At 35.5% G+C, this 18337-nt stretch overlaps 1 protein-coding gene across 1 annotated transcript; it reads left to right on the top strand.

The window, feature by feature from the left end:
* Positions 1-2936: 2936 nt before the first annotated feature.
* Positions 2937-4606, top strand: LOC113277804. The gene is made up of 4 exons (XM_026526799.1): positions 2937-3180; positions 3307-3552; positions 3676-3816; positions 4142-4606. The coding sequence occupies exons 1-4, from the start codon at positions 3178-3180 to the stop codon at positions 4496-4498; spliced, it is 747 nt and encodes a 248-aa protein (XP_026382584.1). The 5' UTR covers positions 2937-3177; the 3' UTR covers positions 4499-4606.
* The last annotated feature ends 13731 nt before the right edge of the window (positions 4607-18337 follow it).

Here is an 18337-nt window from a genome sequence, read left to right as displayed (position 1 = left end):
TCTACTGATACGGCCCGAATCAGCAATTGACTCAGATCCAGACGTCGAATCAGTTGCAAACAAACAAAATCTTAACAAGACGACGTCTAATCACATTACAGTCCAAGTTATAACATCTAATATATTGGATGTGATCAATCAGCAAAACTAAACGGAAAAAATTGCTTCATTTCTGGAAAAAAAATTGCAGTCACTTTTTCAGTTTAGATTGTTTTTAGGCTAAAATAAAATGGAGACATTCCATTTAAAAAAATTTCAGTCACCTTTTCAATTTAGATTGTTTTTAGGCTAAAATAAAATAGAGACGTTCCATTTAGTCTAAAAAGTTAGAAACTACATATTTGCAAGAGCCAATCGAAGTGAACGGATAGCGGATTTTGGATTCAGTTCTTACCTTATAGGGATATTTCAACCCAAAATAAGAATTTAGGGGGAAAAGTTATTTTTATGGACAAAAGTCATATCGATTGCAGTTACAGTCTTACAGATATGTTTAAGGCTGCAAAATCAAAAATCCCAAAGAACTTAAACAGCTCAAGATAGCCTAGGGGCCTAAGGACCTAAAACTGAGATTTTGGTGACCATAGACCGGCGTGACATTAATTTGATTGATTGACTCGAAAAGGGTACGTAAGAAAAAAGATATGAGGAGCTACTTAAGATTGAGATAAAGGTGTGGGCGTAATGCTTTTTGCAGTCACCTTTGACTCGTGATCTTTACTTGCGTTAGACTTGCGTTGCTGCTAGACATGGAATTTTTTATCACGCAGGACAAATCCTAGCTAAAATTTTGGTAATGACTTAGAGCAAATGCACTAAAATTTTGGTAATGACTTAGAGTATAATCAAAGATTAAAGACAAAGAAAAAATGATCAAATTTGAGTTTAGTCTGGTGTGTGACGCTACGGGTAGAAGATTAAATTTGGTCGAGCGTGCACTATACGTTCGCCTGGTGTGGGGTGTAAACTATACGTACACCCGATGAGATTCCAAAAAACGAAAAAAAAAAATGAGACGGAGGTATAAAGCCCGCCCCGTATATAAATTGAATAAAAAAATGTGGGACGTAGGTATAAAACACGCCTGGTGTGGGACGGAAACTTTATGCATGCCTGGTGTGGAACGTTAACTATACACCCGCCTGGTGGTGGGGCGTTAACTATACGTTCGCTCGATTATATTTGGTTTTGGTCTTAGTTTTGGACCAAATATAGTCTGGGATTTGATCCGAATTTTAATCGATAGTCTGTCTGCTGTGTCTCATTTTTTGACCAAATATTTGGTATTATACTCGCCCACTGAAGTTGTTGTTAGCATTCAAAGTGCATAGTTAGATGCATGCAATGTCAAGGCGTACCTCTACTCTCTACGTACGAGTCTATGACTCTCTTTTAAAAATATATCAGCCATAAGAAACTCGACAAGATTGTGTTGGGGTGCAGTCGTTAAAGGAAAAGTATATAATTTGGACAACTAACATAGTCCATAGGACAATTAATCCAAATCTTTGATCATTCCCATCTTCATCCCACTACCAATCTCAATATTAGAATCATTCTCATCTTCACCGTTAAGATTGTGACACACTGACACCTATTATCCAAATTTTGGACTAGTCCCGGTCGGACTATCAAGGTCGGTAATTAAATTGGTTTTGGTTTTAATTCAAACCTTTCCCTTAGGTTTTGTAGGGTGATCATAGTTTCTGTCATAGACTCATAGGATATGGAGTAGATTTTTGTAGTTTTGATATGGGTAGATTTTGAGTAATGTAGGTAAGAGGACTAGAAGAGTAATACAAAGTATTTTTGTGGATGGGATTTAGAGTACTAAACATTGATCATTGTGTTTATGTTGGTGTTGAATTTAGAGGTCGGCTGTGTGTTGCAGACTTCACTTGCTGTATTTAATGAGATCCAAAACTAGAAAACTATTTGGCCTCCATTCTGCTATTCATGCATTAATCATTCTGCCATCAAGCGTTTTACTCATAGAATCACTATGGAGAATGGACCACAGATATGGGTTATATATGGCAACATCCTATTGTACACTTATAGGAAGACCCTTCATTCTAGTTTCGAGAAATAGGGATATGATCGAGCTTAAGAAAAACAAGCGCATCAAGTTCCAAGTACGGAGATGATCGTAATTATAATTATTGTATGTTCCAAATGCATGTTTTTACCAAAACCAGATGATTAAAAAAATGACAATCCCCATTTTTAAGCTACTTAGTGGGAGTTGTTGGATGTGTTGCCATTTTTGATACCTCGAAACCTGGTTTTCTTCTACATGTTCTCCGGTCTTGCTTTTCTTTAACCATTTTTAGTCCTTTAATGCAACACTAATTAGATGTAAATCAGAGTGAAACTGAATGTCCACCTCCGGCCACCGGAGTCGATTATGTATGATTTTATGCATCATACAACCTGCAAAACGAAAATTCTCTTGCTTGCATGCATGGAATTTCTGCATAAGTGTGGGTTCCCGAGTCTTTTTCAGTATCTATCGGTCACCACAATAAATAAACACCCGAAATTGGTTTGGTTTTTGTTTGTTTGGGGCTTAATGTGGTGACCCACGAGGCCTAAAATAATCCATCACGTGGCACTGTAGGTATGGATGTTCTCAGTGACAAAGAAAATGACCTATCGAAGTTACTCTCTTGGAGGGACAGTTTGGCAGTAGTGAAGTGAATTTGATTGAGCAAACAAGGTCAAAGTCCAAAGGAAGAAGTAACCAATATCATTCATCACTTAGGTAGAAGAATCAGAATTATAAAAAAGAAAAAAAATTAAAATTTCTTGGGCAGCACCCATAAACTTAAGTAAATTACTTTAGTGTTTGTAAGCTCTTGAGCCAAGGTGATGAGACCTAATTGTTTAAAGTTTTATGGCATCGGAGACATGGAAACACCACCCACGTTCTCCTCGTATCTTACTCTCCTCCTCCTCTTGTGTGTGAGTGTGTGTTTTATCTCTATATAACTCATCATAGAGGAATAAATATTTACCCCCTCCCCTTCTTCTCTTGTGTGTGAGTGTGTGTGTTTCATTTCCACATCCTAATCCTCTTCTCTTTTCTCACTGTCCCAGTACTAGCTTTTGCTCCTCTCTATTAATACTCTCCTGTGCTTGGGCAGTGGCCTTCCACTCCCCGGAGGAACTAGTATCATGGTGGGTTTACGTTTTGTTTTAATTACGTACCAAAATTTAGAATTTCTGTTATTGATTTTGGTTTGAAGATTATTTTTTTTTGTTTGTTTTTTTTGTTTTAATGGTTGTTCCCTTGATTATTTACAGGGAATTCAGAAACCTGCATGGCTGGAAGCACTATACACACAGAAGTTCTTTGCAGGATGTCCAGCACATGAAACAGCAAAGAAAAACGAGAAGAATGTATTCTGTTTGGATTGTTGTACTAGTATTTGTCCGCATTGTTTACCTGCTCATCGTTATCATCGGCTCGTTCAGATTCGTCGTTACGTTTATCACGACGTTGTTAGACTGGAAGACCTTGAGAAACTTATTGATTGCTCTAGTGTTCAGGTTGGTAATTTTGTTCATATTGATAATATGCATGTTTTTTTGATTAATTAAGGCGTATGTATCTCAATTACGTGAAGCATGATACTGATATGTCTTTTCTTTGTTTTTCTGGGTTATGTGTAGTCTTATACCATTAACAGTTCAAAGGTGGTGTTTATTAAGAAGAGACCTCAAAGTAGACAGTTTAAAGGCTCTGGAAACTTTTGTACTTCATGTGATAGAAGCTTACAAGAACCTTATGTTCATTGCTCTCTCGGTTGCAAGGTAAGAAAATAAAGATCCATCAAACTCCAAGAATATGTCTATTTTCCAATTTTGATCGTTTAACATTTTATGATATCAATTCCCAGTAGTAGCGAATAATGAGATACATATGCATCAGTTTAGCTTGAAAATTAGAAATAAAATTCAGAACCGGAAACTCGTCTACATTTTTAACGGATCAATTTTCATTTAATACGCAATAAACTGAAAATATATTCAATTTTAATCCATTTTAAATTTTAAATTTTCTCATTTAATGATCATTTAAAGTGTTCGGCTAGTTAAATATGCCATTATGTAACTTAGTTGATGTGATAATTAACAGGTGGATTATTTGCTAAAACATAAGAAGAGTTTATCTCCGTACTTAAAGGTTTGCCATACATTACAACTTAGTCCAGACTTTCTCGTCCCACAAGATAACGGAGACTGCTGTTACGATGAAGACGACGAAATGACAAATTCAACGATTGTAGATTACGACGAGCCGATGAGTTCGTCGTCCGGTTCCGAGAACATGAGTATGATGATATGTACCGAATTTGTTAGAAAGAAAAGAAGTGGTTATATAGTATGTGGAAGATCAGCTAATAACATTAGTAGTAGTGATTCAAGTAGTGAAGATATGGCAACAAGTATGAGTAGAAGAAAAGGAATCCCTCAAAGATCTCCTCTATGTTAGCAACAACAACATGAACATTTTTGCCATATGTTTTTCTTTTACTGTTCTAAATTAAATTAATTAACTTCTAATTAATACCTTAAAAAATCTCACCACCCCTCCTCTCTTCTCTCTATTTCTTTGGTTTTTGTTTTAATTAAATAATTAATTAATCACCCCCATGTCGTGGATTTTTTGTCTTAATGGCATCACGTGATTCCCAGTTCCAAGTTATTGTTTGTGGGTAGTACATTTTTCGGAGTCATTTTTTTTCTTGATATGCTGAAAAAATAGATTAGTTAAAGTCATGAATTAGAGAGCCTTGTTTTGCTCTCATTAGTTAGTTATTAATCTCCATATGGGTACAAAATGGGTGCTAGACTCAAGGACCTCTGTGCCTCTGGTCGTTACAACTAGTACACCATAACAATTGTTCGACAAAAAGATAAGACAACCACAATCCTGGTTCAATTTCTTACTTTGGGATGAAAATGGATTATCAGTTGGGGCAAATCATATGCTAAGCGATACCAATGAACCCTATGTTTAAAGAAGAAGGATTCGATGGGAGAAGAATTAGAGCTATTCGGTCAATTGGTTTGCCATGACTTTATTTTGAAGCAATTGCTTTAGTTTTTCTTGGGATGTTTTGGTGAATTTGGTTCTTAAAGGAGCTATTTTAGACAGTCTTTGTTTATCAATATCTTCTTTGCAGTCTTAGATTTTTGCTTTTATTCGTTTGCATATATAAATATATTCAAGTTTTCAATGCAAGCAACGAGCAAGGCCATGAATACTCATAGTCGTAGTATTTAATTAGTGACCCTCGTCCTAATCCAACTACCAACACAATTCCTTGTTGCTAACAATTTGTATTATTTCTTTGCACAAACACATGCATTATGTTTTGCCAATTCAGTTCTCAATGCGAACAATTAGTTGGTCATCAATTTCAAATGGCCGCTGAGTGATCGCATATCAGACGGGTCTATAGAGAACAAATCACTAGGATTACCAACAAAAAAAAAAGAACGATTTTCCAGGGACCATGATTTTTTTTTTGGGACCATGGTTTTATTTTGGGTAAAGACATTAGAAGTAAATCTAGGTCACCCCTTATCTAGATATTTATATTAATACCTAAATTACCCTCCTGATTAATTTTGGGTGATGATTAGTTAGTGTTAATAATAGTTAGTGTAATGATTAGTGAGATGATTAAGTTAAAGATAATTAGTGAGATTAAAAAATCAGATGTTTTTTTTTTAAAGAAGTAGAATTATTGAGAGAGTAAAGTTACAGAAGATGAAGAAGAAAAACATGAAAAATGATGGATTTTACCAACCACAACCGGAGGAAGGGTATTTGGGTACCCAGGTAGGCTTCAAACTTAGATAATGTTGGTTGAATTGCTCCAAACTTTCAAAAAAAATAAAATTTTTTATGTAGATTTGGGCCAGTTCATTTACCATATGTCAAGAACATTTAACCGAACACACCTGAAAGTGTAGTTCGGTTACGTTTTCCAAACACGCAGGTTACCAAACTCGCTCGTTAATGGAGGTTTTGGTCGTACAGTGTAATGTTCGGTTACCTAGGATAAAATGGTAGGTAACCCAATTTTGAACTTAACAATTTATTTGGGTACATCTTGTGTGTTCCGTTAGTTCGCAAACTTCGACGCAACCAAGTCCCAACCGAACTGCAGGTTAAAAGTAACCTAGTGTTAGAAGTTCGGTTGGTTCGCAAACTTCAACATATTTTGCGAATCAACCGAACTGGGCTTATATATGCATATATGCAATTAGGCAGACGTTCGGTTACTACGAAATTTATTTCTTGGCGAATTAGGTAGAGTTCGGATACGAAGTTTCAAAGGTAGAGTTCGGTTACAAAGAAAACTTAACATTTTTGCGAACGAACCGAACTTGTGGACTTCTCATTATTTTCGTAAACTAAAGATCGGTGATATCCTTATTTTGCGAAGGAACTGAACTTATGGACTTGTGTTGTTCTAATACAAGGAGTTCGGTTAAAAGTATTTTTTTGCGAATCAACCGAACTCTGAGTTCGGTTAAGAAAAAATTAATTCTTGGTAACCGAATTTTTCTCTGAAAAAAAACCCTCCATTAAACCTCTCTGCAACTTCCATTTTCAACTCATTTTAATGATTACTTCTCATTTATTCAACAAAAAACGAATGACAAGTAATGGGTTTGTGAGAATATCTTTGTTAATGTTTTAAATTAAGCTATATATAAATATATAGTGGTCGTGGTGGTTGGTGGTGGTTGTAATCAGAGGTGGTGGTGGTAATCGGTGGTTGGTGGTGGTGATAATCGGAGGTGGTGGTGGTGGTAATCGGCGGTGGTGGGCGGTGGTAATCGGTGGTTGGTGGTGGTGATAATCGGAGGTGGTGGTGGTGGTAATTGGCGATGGTGGGAGGTGGTGGTGGTTATATATATATATAGGTGGTTATTGGGTTGGTTTAAATTAAATTAGGTTAAGGGTAGGTTAGTCATTTCAATGCTTTAGGACACCCCTTATAACTATAAGGTAGGTGGCCTAATGGACCATGGTCCCCCAAAAAAACCATGGTCCCCAAAAAATCGTTCAAAAAAAAAATGCACAACATCGGCCCATAATACTGTTCATGGCTTCCACTTTTCATTGGGCTTGTGGGGGTAGAATCAGATCAAACACTAGGGCCTTGTTTGGTAAAATTTATGATTATCTATTTATGATTATAGATAATCATAAATTGATAAATGATTTTGATAAAATTATTTTAAAAATAAATTTTTCCTAACACTTTTTTCAGATAATTGATTATCTTAGAATGATGATCTCAAAAATGAGAGGAAAGAACAATGATCTAGGATATTTTTTTCAAGCTTATTATAGGGGCGGCATTTTATTAGGACAAAAAGGGTCATTACATGATCATTCAAGGTGTCCCTTATAAAAAAACTGGAAATGACAAATTAACCCTCATTATTGATAACCTAGTTTAGTGATGATAATCAAGTTTAGTGTTAATGATTAATTTCACTTATATTAACTCAAAATCAAAACAAAATCAGATTTTTAGAGTTAAAAAAAAAAGTTCAGAGGAGAAGAAAAAGAAAAACTTTTGTGATATTTGTGAAACCCTAGATTTTGATTCACTCAACCAAAATGAGTGATTCCAGTGACCCGGTATACTTCTAAATTAGTTCCCATTAGCTTTTTCTCGCTCAAAATTATCCAAAGTACGTAATAAAATCAAAACTTTTAAATTTTCAGAAGAACTTACGGTTGCAATTTTGCTCGTGACCAACCGTAACTCTTAGTTACGGTTCGTATGTTATCGAATACCAACTGTAACTGGTTAAATTTGGGGAAGATCCAATCGTAAAACCAGTTACGGTTGGTAATTAAATTTGGACAACAACCGTAACTAAATGACGGTTGGTAACTAATGAATCGAGACCAACCGTAACTACCCTACGGTTGGTTACGGTTGGTGTGTCAACTTAACTTTTGAACCGTAAATCATTATTTGATAAATTCTTAAGGCACAAGATTATATACGGTTGGTATGGTTGTTTGAGTAACAAACCGTAACTCAATTACGGTTGATAAATATGATGTAAATACAAACCGTAACTGAACATATTTCTCAAAACTAAGAACTTACGGTTGGTATTTGAGTAAAACCAACCGTAACATCAACCCAATCTGCAGTTACGGTTCGTATTTGAGTTATTACCAACCGTAACTCACATGCAACCAGAAATTTCAATTTCAATTTTCATACAAAACCCTAATTTTATACAAAATTATCTTAGATCCAACACGATAAACTAAACCCTAACTGGATTTTTCCGAACATTTTTCAAATCGCCGATTAATCGAAGACGATGAAATTTTCAGTTTTAGTGGAGGTTACGGTTGATGGAGGAGAAGAGAAGATGAAGAAGATGATGAAAAAAAGCTGATTTGATTTTTTCGGATTCATTAGGTTTAAAAAAAATGATTTGATTTTGGTTGATTTAAAGTGAAAAGGGTAATCTAATCAATTTACAGCCCCTTTAGGACATCCCATAACCAACTAAAGGGACATTACTATCACAATGCTGCCCCTCTAATAAACCATGCCGCCCCTATAATAAGCTTGATTGTTTAGTCCTATGTTGATTTTTTGTCTCTCTCTTGATAGTTTAGATAAAATAAGAAGAAAAATTCAATTTGAGTTCCTTCGAAAAAATAATTGATTATAATAAATTTTCAAAATAACTTTTTCATGTTTATGGAAATAATGGATTTTTTCAATTATGATTAAAATAAGCAATTATTATAATGGTTACCAAACGCATATATAATTCATTATAATCTGCATAATGAATTATAAGCTGATAATCAATTAAAATAATGGTTACCAAACAACCCCTATACGAATACATTCCATCGTTGTGAGAAAGCAGAGGGGAAGAAATAGTTAGCATTTTCATTCTTCATTTCTACAAGTTGTCTTGGATATTTTGTTAGTGTTGTTGTAGCATTTTCATTCTTCATTTCTACAAGTTGTCTTGGGTATTTTGTTAGTGTTGTTGCTGTTGGTTCTCTCTTCTCATTTCAAAATTTCAGTTCTGCATGTTCTTCAGTCACTTTTGAGTCTTCAACTCAAACAACGCAAGTACAAGAAAATTAAGGCTACGACTTATCCTAATTTTGAATCCGTAACTGAAAATTCCTCGCAAGACTATCTTTTTTATGTACATCAAAACGCCTGCACATCATAGCTCTTGCAGGTAAAAACTGGTTAACTTCTTGTCGGGACATACTTTTAATTCCAAAACAGAACGTACTTTTAATTCCAGATAGGGCTGCCCCAAAGAAAAATAAAACACAATGACAAGAAGAAATAGATCGAAATAAAAAACACAAGACATCAGCCCCATGAGCATCACACAGTGACTGTCATCACAACTAGGTTAGCACCGCAGATCCGCAACTATCCATAGTTGTGAAATGCACTAAACACAACAAAAAAATCATTTTGCTAAACCATAAATGATTAGTTTTTAACTACTCACAGATGGCTACGATTGATTTAAGGGAAGCAAAAAAGTCAATGAGGAAAGGTTTCAAAGCCTCAATGTAGAGGTTTTTCCCAACTCACCAAATAGACACAGAAGATGAACTCTTAAACCCCTTCCCTTTCATCCCAACATCATAAATTCCAAGGTACACCACAACAGTACCCTGACGCTGGGTACAGTTTGTTCGTGATCTGCTTGTGAGTTGTAACACCTAAACATTTGAAAAGCTCCTGCCAAAACTGACTGATAACGATCTTATCCCTGTCAGAGATTATAGAACTAGGCAACCCATGTAGCTTAAAGATGTAAGAAAGGAATTCCTTAGCAACCGAAAGAGCCGTAAAAGGATGACTAAGAGGTATGAAATGGCTGTATTTGGCTAGTCATCAACAACTACTAAAATGACAGTTTTCTTGTGTGATTGCGGAAGACCCTCGATAAAATCCATTGAAATGTGTTGCCAAGACTGATCAGGTATGAGCAATGGCTGAAGAAGACCAGCTGGAAACGAATGATCACCCTTGTTACATTGACAAACATCACAAGTGGAAATGAATTGGATAACATCACTCTTCATTTTTGGCCAGAAAAAATATGTCTTAGCTCTACTGAAGTGCCCACTATACCTGAATGTCCCCCTATGGGTGAAGCATTAATATCATTACCTGAACCCACAAAGAGTATGCCCTTATATCGTAGAATGCCATGCTTGTAAATGAAATACGGTGGAACAGGATTGATCAACAGCTAAGCAATCTGTTGTGCTAAACGACATCAGACTCATAACTGGTAATGAGATCTTGATCCCAGTGTGGCTGAATCAGCATGAGAGAGAGAGAGAGAGAGAGAGAGTTGCATTCAGAGTTTGAAGTAGGGAGTCTTGACAATGCATCCGCAGACTTCTTGTCCATACCCTTCTTGTACTTGATGATGTAGTCGGATCCCATGAGTTTCATGAGCTGTTTCCGTTGAAGTGTAGTGGACATACGCTGCTCCATGAAGTGTTTCAAGCTTTGATGGTCCCTATGGATGATGAATTGATTACTGCTGAGATGTTGTCTCCACTTTTGCACAATTTTTACAAATCAATTGTTGTGGTGTTTTGCAAATGTGATCAGGCCTATAATATTCGTCACAGTTATAACACAATCCCTTGTCTCGTCGAGCTTTTATTTGCCCTGGAGTAAGTTTTGATCTTCTAATGGGGGCTGTATCAGGAGCAGTTTTAATGGTTGTGTGGGGATGAGCAACGAATGGCTTAGAAGATGAGATAGTGGGTTTATCCATGGAAGAGGGAATTGAGAGAGTAGGTTTCACAGATTGTGAAGAGTTTGAACAGTGACTAGTGGATGGGGGCCTTTTTTTAGAAATTGTTTTAGGATTTTGCACTTGATTAGTCACATAAGATTGCTGCATCCTAGCCAAGTAAAAAGCTCTGGAGGTAGTTTCTGGCTTACAGGTTTGAACAGGGTGACGAATTTCTTTTTTCAATCCCTTGATAAAGCTAAGAACAAAATAATTTTCTGTGAGATTTGGATTGTGAGCCAACATATGAGTCTTCAAACGTTCAAATTGATCAAAATAATCCTCCACTGTGGTTGTTTGAGAGAGTTTATTAAAACTATCCACATGACTATCATGAGCTACATCCTCAAATTGAACACACAGATCCATAACAAAAGACTCCCAAGGAATATTAGTCTTACCTTGTTGGTAGTCAAAAAACCAGGGTTCCACTTTATCATCAAAATGAACCGAAGCTAAATAAACTTTCTGAGAATCCTCTATCTTATGAAGTAAAAAGTAGTGTTCACATTTTCGAACCCAATCTCTCGGATTTGTACCATCAAATTTAGGAAAATCAAATTTAGGAGTTGGATGAAACGTACCCTGGTTCTTGACGATTCCCGGATTAGAATCAGAGTTAGATCCAGGAATGGAGCCATCTATTTTTGTTGGTTGAGTAAAACAATCATCCCCTGAAGGTGGTGGTGGAACTACCCCCAACAATTTGAAGAGATAAGCAAACTGAGCATCAATCTTATTATCTGAACTTTCTATGGCAGCTTTAATCTCTGATAACTGAGTCTCCACTTTTGTCAATCGAACAGCGTTTGAATTAGCGATAGCAGCGACATCTTCAATAGTTGGTTTGTCTCCCATGGTTATGAAAAATCAACAAGTAACCTCTCTCTGTAAACCAGAGCCTAAATCAATTTTTGATTAAAATTCTTCTTACTCAAACAGAGCCTAAAACCCTAAGACCTCCTATTTCATTTATGGCCCACAATGATGCTTAGCTGAAAGCACATAAATGACTAAACTGTCTCAACTAGGCAACATGGCTCACTGGCAGATGACCAAGACCCTATTCCATCCAGGGAAGCACGGACTCTGACACGGGACACGACACGACACAGATGCGGGGACCGGAAAAAATCTAAAATCATCAGGACACGACACGTCTTTATATATATATTAATAAAATATTTTTTATATACCAAGATCATAGCATTATATATCAGATATAACGCGCGGGTTACAGCCCCACAGCTGTCACCATCCAAGTAATAAAGCTCCAACAAAACAAATGGTGTAAATAAATTCCAAATTCCCCCAACTGTCGAAAATAACCTCACATATTACACCACCACGTATCTTCTTCTAGTTCTCTTTCTTGGTCTCTCAAACATAAGAAAATATCAGATCTAAGAAATTCATTATCCCTGTCTTCATCGGTAGCGAAAATCATCCTCCGATTTTCAATTTTCCGTTCCTCTCTTCTTCAATGATTACTTACTTCAACGAATGACACCAATTGTGACCTAAATCGTCTCAATTTTCTGACTAAATCCTCTTAAACAACAAAATGGTGAAGAAGAAAACTAAAAAAGAGAAGAAAAAAAAGAGATGAAAAGTTAAAGGAAAGAATGAAAAAAACTCCAAAAGGTAAGAATCATACCAACTCCATGGTTTCGGTGTTGCTGATGTTAATTTTTTTGGTCTTTCTTTGATGAAATCAACATGAGCGTAGCCATTAATTAGGTTGATGCTTCATTTCTTTTCAATTGAATGTGAAATAGAGATTATTAGGTTTAATCTTCTTTGATTTTTGGGTTTTTTTCAATTGAATGTGAATCAATTCAATTTTAATAAATTATGTTCGTAGGTTTTATTTCTTATTTTTCTGATAAACCAGATTTGGTTTCCTCATTTCCTCTTGTGGTTACAAATGCTTGACCATTTCCTGTTGTTATATTGTATTCATCTTATTGATGAAACCATATTTGGTTTCACCATCTCCACTTATGGTTTCATATTTCTGTTGGGTGTGTTCTCTGTTGGGTGTGTTTAATTGATATGACCAGATTTGGTTTCACCATTTTCAGTCATTGGTTTCATAATTGTTCAGTTATGGTTATGGTTTCATCATTTTGTTGGTGCTTATGGTTTAGATATGGTTTAACAACATGGAGAAAAAGAGAAACATAGTCGTATCAGTGCAATGTTTGGTTCCATATGTTCCGTATTGGTTTCACTTTTTAATGGTAAAAATGTTGTTAATATTTTCCGGAACAATGTTTGGTTCCATATGTTTTTGTCTAAATTTGTTTTGATGAAACCAATCTTGGTTACATCAAACAATTTAACTAAACACCAATTTTTTGTGTTCTGCAGATGAATGTGGGTCACCGTAAAAAATCATTGTTGCTTCCGTATGGTGAACAGGAAAAAGGCTTTGTCCAACGCGTAGGGGAAGATGATATTAGTGTTAAAGAGTACATTGATCATGTACTGCAGGTTGCTGATGGCAATGAAAAGCATGTTGCTGGAAGTGAAGAGAATGTCGGTGCTGGAAGTTCAGTGAATAAATAGCATATCGCAAAGATTGCTGGTACTATCAATTGAGTGCTTGCTCAAAGTGAAGAGAATGTTGGTGCTGAAGAAAACTCTTATAAAGCCAAACACGGATGGGCGAGAACTTTGATCGAAAATCTTAAAATATGGGATTTCTAGAGAATATGAAGCACCGCTGGCAAAATATGATGCAGATGATAGGTTACAACAATATGAACAAACTAGTTGTAATACTTGTTAACTAGATGTAGTAGCATTTTGCAACATTATATGTTTCGATTCCAAATACTTATAATAGTTTATAACAGATTTCAATTTCTTATGCATGGTTTTAATTTTCAAATTTACTTTGTCTTGTAAAATTGATTCAAATGTCTGATTGCTTTCAAATGAAAAAATTCCAACATAGTGCAGATGAATCCATATAAGAAAAAAAATAGTAAAAAATGATGAAACCAAAAATGGTCCTAACATATTCCAGATGAAAACATATGTAATATGATGAAACCTGTTTTGGTTCCAGCAAATTATCAAAGCCTCCAAAACTCTGACAAACTTAATCTAAAACGAAACAAACATAAAACACCTACAGAAAATTAACATAATCAACATGTTTAACTGTAAAAAGATGTACACAAGAGAATAAATGAAAAAAAATCAGTCAAAACAAATATCAAATGAAATTTGAAAACTTAAATTCAATGAATTATATTCAAAATAACTTCAATTGATGCAATTTCAATTGATAATAAAGCCGAGATATAAACTGAGTTGAAAGCAGATCTAGAATACAGTGAAACTGTAACTTCGGTTCTATTCATCAATTAAACTAAAAGAAAATCGGCATGAAATTGATCTTGAATTAACTTCTCTTCTCTGAATGATGAAATCAAAACCTAAAAACACGAAGAGAATCATAACATGGAAAATCATCTTTTTTTTAAATATGATTTCTTAGCAGATGATTAAAAACTAAGAAATCGATTTGAATTAAAAAATCGGCAGGAGATGATCACGAATCAACTTCTCTTCTCTTCTCTTTTGTGAAATCGAATTTTTGAATTGAAACCCTAAGAAAACACGAAGAAACAGGGAGAAGATTTGTTTTGATCTGTTTTCAGTTAACTTCCGTCAAAATTTCCTTTGAAATCGACAAAGTATGCACGGAAGGTCAGTTCTGGATTTTTGAAAGATCCTAAAAACTAAATTTACATATAATCAAATGAAATGGGGTTTTTGTGCCATTTTTTCTTCAAATGGTTTTTATTAAGGCCAAATATTATGGCAACTGTTTTTGTAACTCAAAGAGTATCACCTTGGTTTTTTATAGCTTAATATGTACCAGATATATTAATCACGTAAATACATGAAAAAAACTCAATTTTATGTCGTTAGATTAGCTCACATATAGAAAAATTAACTATTATACTGATTTCATTGACACACTAGGTTACCAAACTACTAAAATGGAGTATAGATTTCTACACGTGTGTCGTGTCGGTGTCCCACGCGCATCGTGCGTCCGTTGTGCGTCTGACGCGGCACGGCGCCAATACTGATGTGTCGGTGCTTCACTGGTTCCATCATTTGTCTTCACTGGTTCCATCTTTAGTGTTTGTTGGTTTGGTTCTCTCTTCTCTCTTCTCATTTCAAAATTTCAGTTCTGCATATTCTTCATTTACAAGAAAATTAAGGCAACGAATTATCTTATTCATGAATTATTTAATTAACGCAAGTGCAAGAAAATTTCCTCATGAGACTATCTTTTTGTGTACATCAAAACACTTGGACATTATGGTTCTTGCGGGTAAGAACTTGGTTACCTTGTTGTAAGTACATACTTTTAATTCCAAAATAGAACAGGGCAGCTCTAAAGGAAAACAAAGAAGTAGACCAAAATAAAAAAAAAAAAAAAACACAAGACTTCATCCCCATGAGCATCGATAACCGAGTATCTATGGCATCGATAACGGAGTATCTATGAACATTGTGAATCTTCTAAGAGAATACATTCAATATAATAATAACAATAATCAGTGACGATGATATATTACATTCAGAATGTAACAAGCCCTCCATTTAGGGATATGTAAACTTGAACTTCCACGCAAACTTGGTCATGTATTTGTTGTCGGCAATAAAGACAGGCTCTAAACCTTCATTGAAGAAATTTTTGTTCTCCCAACTCACCAAGTAGACAAAGAAAGGGGAATTCATAAACTCTTTTTCTTTTCATGCTAAACATATCATCATGATGTGTAAAGTACAAACTAAGGGAGAGAAACATATCATCATGCTGAGTAGTATTACATACTACAAAAGAGGAATAACAAATAGGTTTGGATTGAACATCTACCTAGCTTTCCTTTAGGGGGGAATACAACTTTTTTTATTTAAATGCGTCAACAACGACATTTATGTTTGAAAACTTGGAATCAAGCGTATGAAGAATGAGTTAATAGAATGTTATGGGATTGGCTCATTAAGATTTTGGGTCCATGAACTCATGGTGAGTCTTTGGAGCAAAATGAGAGAAAATATAGAACTTTACCTTTGTAGGTTCACGAATTCAAATAGGTAGGTTTACGAACTCAAATGCAAAATAAGTTACTGAAGAATTTAAGCCTTAATAGGTTCGCGAACTCAAGTAGGTAGGTTCATGAACTCAAATAAACAATAGCTTCCGTGGATATCTCTTGTACTAGGTTCGCGAACTTACTTACATAGGTTTGAGAACTCAATCGCAAAAAGGATTCATGAGATTCCTCTTGTACTAGGTTCGTAAACTAAAATGACGATATAGCTCAGAAGAAGTTTTTCTTATATAGGTTCGAGAACTCAAAAGACAAAAGTTCTCAGAGAAAATATCTACGATAAGTTCATGAACTCACTGTAATAGGTTCACGAACTCGAGGAACTTATATTCCTTTGACTTTGAGTTGTATAAGTGTTAGATTCACAAAATAAATTCTCAAGTTCGTGAACTCAAGCGAATGAAAATCATTAGTAGTAAATTGATCCCAAAACAAAATCTTACAAACTCAAGCATGAATTTGCAAGTCTTGAAAATTTCAATAACCCTTGTGTTTTTTTCTCAAGCTTAGTTTCGATTTTTACAACAAGTTCTTGGAAGTAGAAACATCACTTGATAGAAGGAAATGAGTTCAATAAGAAAAGGTGTATTCCTCCTTATTTACGTCGATGAATCTTATTCATTAGATGTCTTCATGTGATCTTCAATTCTTAATCCGTCTTGAGTAACTTGGAAAATTTTAAGACTCTACTACGTAATTTATTCCAAACGGAAGATAACTTTAGTAGAATAATATCAAGAAATAGTTTGGTACCTAAAGTATGATAACATACTTGGGTAGCGCTTCATCAAGTCTGCAACACTACTAAGAAAGTATCGACGACTGTTCAATCTTTCAGAATCAAAGCAGATGTAAAGATTGACAAATATATATTGATGAATAATTTTAGCGTGATAAGCACGAAAGTGCGACACATTTTAACCCATAAATACATTAGCTTGGACTTATTATTTCTCTAATAAATTCGTTTTAATTGTTTTCGGAAGAATAAGCTCTTGTGGAGAATCGACTCGAAAAAATGTTTTTTGCACCCGGAGGAAACGTGTTATTCGGACTCTCAATGTTGGATAAGGGACACCTCAATTACTAAGGAACACCTCAATTTATAAGGGGCATTTTCTTTACTATTTGCACCCCAGGACGGCAAGTGCTAAAGGGACGTCCATACAAGATTAGGGGGAGGACATCTTCTTCTCAAATTCAAAATCAGAAAATGGCGGGAAAAATGGTGGCAGAATTAGGGTTCGGATTTTGAAGGTCTTCCAGTGAGATTCAATGGCTGAAATTATTTGGGAAGTTCTGTTTAAGCATAACAGAGATGGTATGGTCTTTAGAATCTATTATATTTGGATGTATGATCAAGTTTGAGTGAAACAAGGGGTTACGGGTTTTGCTTGAAAACCCGAGAGTTACTGATTTGGAGATTTCTGGAGTGATGCAATCACTCCAGTGGATTGGTATGGGCCTGTTTCTCTTATACAGAGCTGGTATAGTCCTCTGATTCATCTAAGCTGGGCTACATCGTTGGGAATTGCAGCACATAGGGAGAATAGATTACACGGGCTTGTCTGTGATTTCACATGGTTGTAGTGAAGATAACTCAATATCTGGTGCGCTGGCAGCGTGTATGGAACCTGTTTGAATGATCGTTGCTCACAGTTAACGCGTGCAGGAGAAGAAAAAGGAAAGTTACGTGGACTGAAGGAAAACAGAGTAAGATATCTTCGGTATTTTGTTGCGATATGTTTGGAAGTAGCGCGTGGCAGAATAGGGTTTAACTCATCCAAGTGTCATGTAACAAACGTGTTTGGATCGTGTACACCACCAGAAGACGTGGAAAGAGAATAAAAAGGGAAGTTATTCCCGTGAGAGACCGGGGAGAATAAAAAGAGAATAATGGAGAATATGTGATAATTAACCCGAAGATTTGATGCTGCTGTTTGTTTAAATAGGAGATACATGACTCAGAGAAGGAGATCGAGAGTTGGGCAAAAGAACAGAGGGTTGCAGAGCAGATTTCTCTGCTGCTGCAGAGAAGAAGAAGAGCGTTTGACGCCTACGGACTGTCGCAGAGAACTGTCGTTTATTGACAGTACTCGTAACAGTCAGTTTGGCATGTTTAATTTGAATTTGCAACATTTATTGTAACAGTGACCTCTGTAACGCCAATACAGCGTTGCAGATTCATTGTATTATTAGTTTTATTTAATAAAAACATCATTTGAGCTATGAATTATATTTTTGAGTGTGTTCTTATCATGAGAAGCTAAACCCCAACACTGGGTCGACGGAGGAAGCCGAACTTCATACATGGTGAATTTAAT

Source organism: Papaver somniferum, chromosome 5, assembly GCF_003573695.1.
Source record: "Papaver somniferum cultivar HN1 chromosome 5, ASM357369v1, whole genome shotgun sequence".
Taxonomy (NCBI): domain Eukaryota; kingdom Viridiplantae; phylum Streptophyta; class Magnoliopsida; order Ranunculales; family Papaveraceae; genus Papaver; species Papaver somniferum.
The sequence above is the reverse complement of the archived record's forward strand: the minus strand, read 5'-3'. Positions and strand labels throughout refer to the sequence as shown.